This window comes from Mastomys coucha, unplaced genomic scaffold (assembly GCF_008632895.1).
Source record: "Mastomys coucha isolate ucsf_1 unplaced genomic scaffold, UCSF_Mcou_1 pScaffold16, whole genome shotgun sequence".
Lineage (NCBI taxonomy): Eukaryota > Metazoa > Chordata > Mammalia > Rodentia > Muridae > Mastomys > Mastomys coucha.
In genome coordinates, this window is record NW_022196898.1 from 43,207,235 (window position 1) to 43,217,569 (window position 10,335).

Below are 10,335 nucleotides of genomic sequence, written 5' to 3' on the forward strand. Positions count from 1 at the left end.
GACACAGTCTCTATGTTGTCCTGGATGATCTGAATGAAACTCACTAGACCAAGCTGGATTTGAACTCACAGCAACCATTTTTCTTCTGCCTCATGAGTTTTAGGATATCAGGTGTATACCACCATGCCAAGGTTTCAGCTTTGTTTTTTTCCTTTCATTTTTTAAAGATTATTTTCTTTTGTATGTGTGAGTGTTTTGCCTGCATGTATGTCTCTGCACTGTCTACTTGTCTGAACTAGAGTTGGTGACATTTATGAGAAGCCACATTGGTAATAGAAACTAAATCTGGATCCTTTGCAAGAACAGGAAATGCTTATAACCACTGAGCCATTTCTCCAGCCCCTAACTCTAAACTTTTTAAAACAGTTTCTTGAGGTATACTATACAGGCCATGTATTCCACCCATTACACAGACAGTTTTTAGTTCATTACACAGTTATTAAACTGTTAGAACCATCTATTTTCAGAACATTTGCATCCCTACTCTCACCCTGAGCCCACTAAAATTAGCCATTCTCCCCTTGCCTCTGAAGTCTTTTTTTTTTTTCAAGACAGGATTTCTCTGTGTTACCCTGGCTGTTCTGGAACTCACTCTGTAGACCAGGCTGGCCTGGAATCCAGAAATCCTCCTGTCTCTGCCTCCCAAGTGCTGGGATCAAAGGCGTATGTCATCACTGCCCAACCTCTGAAGTCTTAAATGTCTAATGTACTATCTCTATAATTCTGCTTATTTTAGAAATACCATGTAAATCACAGAATATGGTTCCTTTGTATGTCTCACTATTTTCTTGGTTCATCCATGTGGTAGTTTGTTGCTGGTGCTGTGAATTAATACTCCTTCATATGGACATAGTTGGTTTTTTTTTTGTTTTGCTTTTTTTGTTTTGTTTTTCTGTTTTAAGCTTTCTTTCTTCTTCTCCTTCTCCTCTTCCTCCTCCTCCTTCTCTTCCTCCTCCTCCTTCTTCTTCTTCTTCCTCCTCCTCCTCCTCCTCTTCTTCTTCCTCCTCTTCCTCCTCTTCCTCTTCCTCCTCTTCCTCTTCCTCCTGTTCCTCCTCCTGCTCCTCCTCCTCCTCCTCTTTCTTCTTCTTCGTTTTTTCCTTTGAGACAGGGTTTCTCTGTATATCCCTGGTTGTCCTGGAACTCAGGCTGTAAATTAAGCTGGTCTCAAACTCAGAGATCCCTCTGCCTTTGCCTTCTGTGTGCTGGGTTTAAAGGCATAGACCAGCACTGCCTTTCTTGTTATAAATTTTTATATGATATATTCTGATCACACATTCCCCGATCCTCCCACCTACTCAACTCCATGACCTGTCTTTCTTCCTCTCTCTTAAACACACACACACATACACACACACACACACACACACACACACACACACACACACACCCCAGAGTGGAGGGGAGAGAAACCCCCCCCAAATGCCCAAACAGAGCAATATGAGAGAAACTGGACTAAGATCTGTTAGTATAGTAATTGCTCACCTTTAGGTCAATATATGGAGTTTATTGTATTGAGTCATTCCTTGTTTCCCCTTTTGTCTCTTGTCTACTCTATTTTCCTAGGAACTCTAGCCAGGAACCACGGCCTACACTGTCCAACACTGTCCAGAGGTCACAGCTAGGTCCAACAGCCAATTTATCCCTAGAGATGGGTACAGGGCAGCTGCCATCCAGGTAAGAAATGGTAAAATAATTAACCTTTCAAACAGTGACTAGCCAGCTATGGTGATATGCAATCACTTTTTTTGTTGTTGCTGCATGTGGTCTATTTTTTAAAGTCCTTTTCTCCAAATTCTTTGTTAAAATCTCCTTTTCCCCTATCGCTTTCCACACTGGTGTTTGACATATAGGCAGCAGCAGCAGCAAACAGAATTGGATATGGTACCAGGGAGAGATGGGCTGGCCAGCTATAATCATTCCCAGGTGAGTATGTACCTTTTTCCTATAAGGAGACAGTGAACATTTCTGTAAAATGTATCTCAAAACTGCCGAATGGTTTAGTGGTTAAGAGAGTACTGATCTTGGAGAAAACCCAAATGCAATTCTTAGTAACCACACTGGATGGCTCATACCACCTGTAACATTAGCTCCTTCTTTGTAGACACTATGTTCATGTACATAGACACATATACATAATTTAAAACACAAAAATACATCTTAAAAACAATATCAGTGTCAGTGAGAAGATTTGTTCTATGTAAAATTGAACATTATGGTTTCTGCTATTTTATTCCATAGGTTTCTGTCCAGCCTGTGGCAACTGCAGGATCAGAACACAGCAAGCCCCTTGAGAAGTCAGAAGGTCTCTTTGCGCAGGACAGAGATCCAAGGTTTCCAGAAATCTATCCCAACATCAGTGCAGGTACGGATTTCTTCTGCAGACTCCTTTACAGGCTGAGTTTGATTATTACTGATGGGATTGCCCAGTCAACATACTTCCACTTGAATTACAGTACTTCATGACTAAATAGGAATTTATTAAACTATATGCTACAGCCCCTTGATGGCCCTCCCCCAACTCCTTTTGGTCTACAGATCAGAGTAAAGGCATCTCCTCCAGCACTGTCCCTGCCACCCAACAGCTGTTCTCCCAGGGCAGCTCATTCCCTCCTAACCCCCGGCCGGCAGAGAATTTCAGGTGAGCCCATATGTGTGTGCTGCTTGACAGGGCTCTGCAGGATTCAGTTGCTGAACCATGTGTCATTCTTTCCTCGCTTTCTCTGGTCACTTCAGACAAAGCAGTAGACCTTATAGGACCTAGGGTGAGGCAGGAAACTGCTCTCCCTGCTGTTTTTTGCACCTATTCTATTGCCTTGCTCTAGGCTCCGTCTCTGTGTAGTCAGTGTGTGACAGTCAGTCTTTCTTGTGTTTTTAAATTTATCAGGTTTTCCTTAACACCAAGAAATCAGAGGACTCTAGGGATAGAATGTGTCCTTTGACTCATAGCTTCTGTGATCGAGTCACCTTTTAACCATCACTTTCCTATTCCTCCTAGGAATAGCGGTCTTACCCCTCCTGTAACTATTGTCCAGCCATCATCCTCTGCAGGGCAGATACTGGCCCAGATCTCTCGTCACTCCAACCCTACCCAGGGATCGGCGCCAGCCTGGACCTCCAGCTCCCGCCCAGGCTTCTCTGCCCAGGTAGTGCCTCTTACCTATCTGACCTTGTGTGTTGTTTGTTTGTTGGGGTCTTTTTTCCCTCCAGGTAAATTTATTATTGTCAGATAATTTCTTTTCAATTCCTGTTCTTCATCTTTTAATTTTCATCTGTTTTGAGAGCGGCTAGATAATTAAAATACCAGAGATAACTTCCAGAAATCTCATTAGCACCTATGGTTTTCATATACTCACCTTAAGTCAGAACTGCTCATTCACAACAGTTTGAACAGCTTTGATTTTATGCTTGTTTGGAATAAATTCAAAGAGTTTGTCTTTGTTTAGGACTATGTAATACAGTACCAAAGTGGAAAATTAGTAATTACATTCATTTATTTATGAAAATATAGTATCCATCTAAACAATATATAGTAAATATGTTAGACTTATTAATTACTGTGTATTTATTTCTTTTGTATAAATAATAACTTAGAAAAGTTCAAAAAAATGAAAACTCAAACCTGGCTCCAGAATTGTTTCCTATATAGCTTTGTTGTGTCTGTGTATTAATACTCAGGAAGGTCATCCTTGACTATTGGCCAGGATGCGCAGTGATGTTGAAGACAGCTGCTACCATGGTTTTCATGCTGCTGACATAATGAGGCATGCATATGTTGTCTCCCTTGGAGTTACTTTTAAAATTGTGGTGTTTACAACTGTCTCTAGAAATTATTTCACAAAAATGTTAGAGGCAATAACTAGTTTCTTAATCAATAAACAGTAAGTGGTATGACAAAGTACAGCTTTAATTTCAACAAAGAGGGTGAGGCAGGAGCATGGGCCTGGGCTACATAGTGAGATGAACTGTCTCATAAAAGAAAGAACAGAATAAAACCGAACTAACCTAGTGGAAAATAAAAGAAGACACAGTCCACTGTGCCAAGGAGCAGTCTCCTCTGGTGAGCATAACAGTAAGGTTTCATTTCTAGTTTATTTTTTCCAGTTTTTTTCTATTCTTTTTGAGGCAAATTTAGAATTTATGTTAAAAGACCCTTTACAGATTTAAGCTTAAAGTCAAGAGCAAAAGAGAAAGACAGAACTGAGCGTGGGTGTGAACTCCCTAAGTTGTCACCAAACTCCTCTGTAACACACAGGTATTCCAGTAAAAATGAAAATGGTTGTGCCTTTAGGAAAAGGATCTAGAAACAGGTGGAATGTAGAGTGAATGCTGCAGTGGTTTCTCTTTTATAACACTCTACTGTTGGTACTGGAGAGATGGCGCCACTGGTAAAGTGCTTGTCACTTGAGCCTGATAATCTGAGTCTAATCCCCAATCCACTTGGGGGGAAAGGGGAACCAACTCCTGCGTGCTATCCTCTAACATGTGTTCATATATGCATACATACTCATGCACACTAAAAATAAGGTGGAAACCTTTAATCCCACCACGTGGGAGGCCTACTCATGTAGATACCGGAGTTTGAGTCCAGCCTGGTCTACAGAGTGATCAGGACCACCAGGGCTACACAGAGAAACCCTGTCTCCAAAGACAATAGAAAAATAAATAATAATAGTAATAAACAAAATAAGGTGGAGAGTAATAAAGGAAGACACCAAGTGTTATTGACATCTGTGCATACATGCAGCCATTATGCACAAACATGCATGTGAACACACACACATAGGTGAATACATGTTGATCTCTAGCTCCCATATGTTTGTGCACATTAGCCTGAACATGCACACATACAGAAGTTATAACAAGCTTTCTATTAATTGTCATAATTTTATGAGCTGATTATATATAGGAATGGATTTAATAATGTTTTCATGTATATATATCGTTGTTTTGGTTTGGTCTTTTTTTTATTTTTTATTTTTTGAGTTTCTCTGTGTAGCAGAGCCCTGGCTATACTTAACCTGACTTTGTAGACCAGGCTGACCTCGAATTCAGAAGAGGTGTGTCTGCCTCTGCCTCTGCCTCCTTAGTGCTGGAACTAAAGGCATGTGCCCCAACTGTGACCCATATACAGTGCATTTTGATCATAACCTGTGATCACTACTCCAGAGCAGTGACACTTCTCCCTCTTATCAACCAGCCCTCTTCTGCTTCAGTGTCTTCTTCCCATTTCATGACCCAGTGAGCTTAATTAGCACAATTTGTAATTCTTTTCTTTTTTCTCTTCTTCACTTTTATTTTAGTTGCCAAAAAAAAAAAAAAAATTAGTTTTAGGAGGAATTGGGAGTTAATCAGAAGTATACATTAGAGGCGGGTAATGGGTTGTGTTTGGAAGAATGCAGTGGTTGGTGAGTATTGACCTATAGGAATGCAGTGTACAATTAATATTCCCTTGTTCTGTATCCCCGTCTCCTTTAGCAGGTGCCCACCCAGGCTACATCCAAGACTCGTTCTTCTCAATTTGGTGTGAACAACTTTCAGACTCCGTCGTCCTTCAGTGCTATGTCCCTTCCGGGTGCCCCCACTGCCTCACCTGGCACTGCCGCCTACCCTACTCTCCCCAGCCGTGGATCCAACTTCCGTAAGTGCAGACAAGGAAGATAACAGAAAATCAAACTACTAAAGGAGGAGGACTTGTTAGTTATGATTGTTTCCCCTGTGTCATATATGTACTGACCGACTTGTAAGGAAATTCATGGTCTAGCTCTTTTTGAAATTAAACAGCCTTGCACAGGGCCTGTTGAAATGGCTCATTGGGTAAAGTGCTTGACACACAAACCTGATAACCTGAGTTCATATACAGGAGAGAGCTGACACCATGAGTCACAGTACACATGCTCTCATGCACCATACACAAATTAGTAAGAATCTTAAAAATCGTTATAAAAACATGCTATAGGAAAACCATTTTAACTCCTATAATAAAAACCATGGTGAATTATGTTAGTATTTATAACTATTACTTAATATACTTAATACCTAATATACTTAATAGACTGTATAGTAGGTAAATGAACAAAGAATTCTGCAGAAATGCTATCTAGGGAATGAAACTTCATATGAGACTGAGTTTTGAACACGAAGCATCCTTGACTAGCAGAGAGAGGAGCAGAAGGTAGCATATGGAAATTACTGACTTGTGTGTAGCTGTGTGCTGCTTTCTCCTCTCCATTAAAACTATAAATGTTTATCCTTATTTCTAGCTCCGGAGACTGGACAGACAACAGGACAGTTCCAGACCCGGACAGCAGAGGGCGTGGGTGTCTGGCCACAGTGGCAAGGCCAGCAGCCCCATCATCGGTCTAGTTCCAGTGAGCAGCATGTTCAGCAGACGTCAGCACAAGCACCTAGCCAGCCTGAGGTCTTTCAGGTGAGTGGGTAAAGACTTCAGAAAGAGAGAGAAGTCAGGCAAGAGAGGTAGAGAGAAGCATATGGTATTGGGTAGGGCTATACGAGGTAAGACAGAAAAGATGCATGTCAGTAATTGAAGCAATTATAAATACACCCTTTAACTAGACCAGGCAAAGTTACTGATGGGAAGCAACATGTAAAGATGCTAAAAAAAAATTATTTTAACTTTTTCCCAGAGACTTACATCACAAAGTAGTAATTATGGATTTAAGTAGGATAATACAAAAATATATGAAGTAGAACATACTGACTATAGCTATAAGTATCTGTTTCCTTTGAGGGGACTGCAAGATTGAATGTGGTCATCTTAGAGACGCCAGGCAGAAAGCCCAAAAGAAGGCATAGGCTTTGTTTGAAAACAAATGTGATGAGATACATTTCAGATCTGCCTATAGGGGTTAAATGAAATGTTGGCATGCATATTTCTTCTGTTGAAAATATTTTGGGAGGCAGAGACAGGCAGATTTCTGAGTTCAAGGCCAGCCTGGTCTACAGAGTGAGTTCCAGGACAGCCAAGGCTACACAGAGTAACCCTGTCTCGGGAAAAAAAGAAAGAAAGAAAATATTGAGGACTAGAAAAGTGGAGAAAAAAGGAACTTAGGAGGAAGATAGAACAGAGAACGAGGAAAGAGGCTGAGGTGAGGAGTGAGTTTTCAGAAGAAGAAGGTGTCCAGACTTGTGCGGCGCAGAAAGGGTGGTGGTGTGGGTTGGGGGGCCAGGGTGCTGCAAGGGAACTCATTAAAATAAGGGTATGTGACCCAAGTCTACTCTTTCTCTCATTAGGAAATGCTGTCCATGCTGGGAGACCAGAGCAACACCTACAACAATGAAGAATTTCCTGATCTAACTATGTTTCCCCCCTTTTCTGAATAGAACTATTGGGGTGAGGATAAGGGTGGGGGGAAATCACTGTTTGTTTTTAAAAGCAAATCTTTTGTAAACAGAATAAAAGTCCCTCTCCCTTCCCTTCCCTCACCCCTGATATGTACCCCCTTCACCCCTTGACTCTCTGAAGTAACGTTATAGAAGAAATTAAATTAATTTCCCAGGCTTTTAGGATCCTCTGAAATTTTGAGGATAGGTGAGGTTAGAATTCCTGTCCTTCTATCTTCTGACCAGAAGTTGCACAGAAGTGATTTGTGCTGGAGTCAAGGGGCAGACTAGAAGAATCTGACAGTCACTGATTGGATACTGTGGCTTGTTTGGATAGCAGTTCTGAGTAGAGTGGAGGAGAGGAGAAATATCCTCATAACTGAGGATCATGAAATATGGTAGGGTGTATGTGGAGCCTTAGGAAGTGAGCGGTCTCCAGAAAGAGACCTGAAAGAGCATAACACTTGTCTTCGTGTATGAGTGCATGTGTGTGTGTGTGCTTGTGTGTGTGTGTGTGTGTGTGTGTGTTTGTGTGTGTGTGTGTATGAGAGAGAGAGAGAAAGACAGACAGACAGACAGACAGACAGACAGAGGGGAGAGGGGGGCAGCATTTGAGCTCCTACGTTTTGTTCTTTCTCCCTATTATAGAGTATATGCAAAATTTGTCCCAGATATTCCTTGTCTTTCTTCTTGCTCTTCTAAGTGTCCTAAGAAAATTAATTTTTCCAGGTATTTTTCTATTTAGTGTTGCAGCCAAAGAGTATTTAAATTAAGTCTTTGCTGCACTTAAATCCATACCCAGCCGAAATGGAACTATAGGCCAATACCCAGCCTTCTGTTCATAGGGTTGGTCTACTACAACACATTCAGTGATCAAGCTGGATTATTCCTGCTCTTTGGTGCTTTCAACTTATTGTGAAGATCTGCAGATATTACCAAAATAGGCTGGCTACATAAACACTGTCGGAAATCCCAGACTTGCCCATAAGGATAATGCTGCATTTTTCTTTCGGAGTCACACATGTGTTCTGGAGAGGTTATTTCTGCATGGAAACTCAACTTCTTGGATTAGCTATCTTGAGTGAAAGTCCTCTCTGGCGAGTATATAAACCAAATAGAGCCCTCCTGCACAGCAGCCTCTCCTTCCTGTCACCAAAACACCGTTAGGTCTTCTGAAGTCTAGTGCTCTTTGCTCCTTCTCCAGCCTTGAACTTAGGTTTTGCTTTAGAGCACAAACACAAGGCTGTGTTAGGTGGACTTAAATCCAAACAGGGTCACTTGGTGATTATAGCCATAGAAATGCAGGGTACTGCGTTCACCCTTTACCGTCCTCAGGTGAGTCTCCTAGATCAACAGCCTTTACCCCCCAGCCCCCTTAAACTGGCTCCTGTCAAAGACTAAGTTAATATGGAAAAGATCTGTTCTGTGTATTGATGGGGGAAGAGGAGCCAGGTAGAGAGACTCCTGGAGAGCTTGAGGGAATGTTCCTAAGTGTCCCTCCATTTGTCTCCAGTCTGGTGCCAAGCAATAGAGTGGAAAGGAGGCTATTTTTTTATTCTATGTGCACACATACAGTATACATATATATTTATATCACATTTTACTGAACCAAAAAGTTGGGTTTCCAATGAAATACTTGTTTTTTAATAATCAACTTGTTTTTGAATGTGATCTGAACTATAATGTACAGTTATGGCAGGGCTTTTGAAGAAGGGTGGGGAGGGGGAAGCTTCTCTGAGGGGTCTGTTCTGCTTTTCCTTCAGGGTTTTATTTTTGATTGTTTTGTCTTGTTGGCCATCTGTGCTAAGCCTTAACAGTGGCAAAAATAATGACATGTAGCAAAGATTTTAAAACAAAGTATTTTTTCTTTTATAAAGTCTGTTGTGTTGTGTTGTGTGATATTGATTGCGGCTCCCTGACCCCATTACAGACATGCACAACTAAATATAAGTGAGCTCCACACACACAGGCACAGCCCGTAGTTGAGTATTCCTTTCAGGACTCAGAGCTCCCAAGGCCCTGGTCACTCAGCGCCCTGTTCTCGTGTGCCCACCTGATCCTGACACATCGGGACGAGTCAGTAGACTCCTGCTCACACACTGCTGGGAGTGGGGGTTGTCTCGTCTCACAGAAGCTGCTGGGGAGCGTGCTTGGATTTGAAGCCACTGTGGAATCCTGGTGTCTTTCCCCAGTATGTTCTCCAGTTAAAAGGAGTTAAAGGGATTGTGAACTTTAAACAGTTCAAATGTGGACCTGGGCTCTCTCTACTCATGTGGTACCTTGACAACTCTAGAAATCCTGGGGTCTGTGCCAGGCATCCAGCTAGAAGCTGAGTCTGTATTTGTGGTACTATCCTTTGTGTTCCAGAGTCCCTCATTTCCTGATTCCTCACATGTGTTTATGGAAGTAAGTGGAGTTTGAGGGTGTGGCTGGCCAAGCTAGACTCTTATGACCTGTCACATGCCTGGGTTTTGGGGAAACACTTGGAGACTCTTGTGACTGGACCTAGTTTGGGATTTCAATGATTGAGATACAGTACTCATCAAATATTCTGCTGCCTGAGAGTTTAGCAGTAGAGTCACATGTGTATCTATTAATGTAGATTCAAGTGTTGTAAATAATTAGGTGCTACATTGGGTCTGTTTTCTTTCTTTCCTTACTGTTGATCCTTGGGCCTCATAATGTTAGGAAAGCTCATCACCACTGAGTTACGTTCCTCAATCCTCTTTTAGCTTTTTGTGAATTACTGTTATCATCCATTTAAGCAACTAGAATCTTTTTTTTTTTCAATTACTTTATGTATGTGAGTACACTATCGCTGTCTTCAGACACACCAGAAGAGAGCATTGGACCCATTACAGATGGTTGTGAGCCACCATGTGGTTGCTGGGAATTGAACTCAGGACCTCTGGAAGGGCAGTCAGTGCTCTTAACCACTGAGCCATCTCTCCAGCCCTGTAGGGCATTTCTTAATGATAGATGGGAGAGAGCCCA

At 41.7% G+C, this 10,335-nt stretch overlaps 1 protein-coding gene across 8 annotated transcripts in view; it reads left to right on the forward strand.

Annotated features, from left to right (window-relative positions):
* The window catches only part of Arnt (aryl hydrocarbon receptor nuclear translocator), an 82,287-nt gene extending 73,067 nt beyond the window's left edge, over positions 1-9,220 (forward strand). For 5 of the 8 annotated variants that reach the window (XM_031374822.1, XM_031374823.1, XM_031374817.1 and 2 more), the window contains 8 exons: positions 1,564-1,674; positions 1,851-1,923; positions 2,239-2,362; positions 2,536-2,638; positions 2,996-3,143; positions 5,476-5,638; positions 6,261-6,427; positions 7,252-9,220. In XM_031374822.1, coding sequence (XP_031230682.1) covers positions 1,564-1,674; positions 1,851-1,923; positions 2,239-2,362; positions 2,536-2,638; positions 2,996-3,143; positions 5,476-5,638; positions 6,261-6,427; positions 7,252-7,341 — 979 coding nt within the window. In that variant the 3' untranslated portion in view covers positions 7,342-9,220. Of the gene's footprint in view, positions 1-1,563; positions 1,675-1,850; positions 1,924-2,238; positions 2,363-2,535; positions 2,639-2,995; positions 3,144-5,475; positions 5,639-6,260; positions 6,428-7,251 lie in introns of those variants that run through there. The other 3 variants (XM_031374818.1, XM_031374821.1, XR_004119708.1) reach the window with 2 other exon arrangements.
* Positions 9,221-10,335: the final 1,115 nt, after the last annotated feature.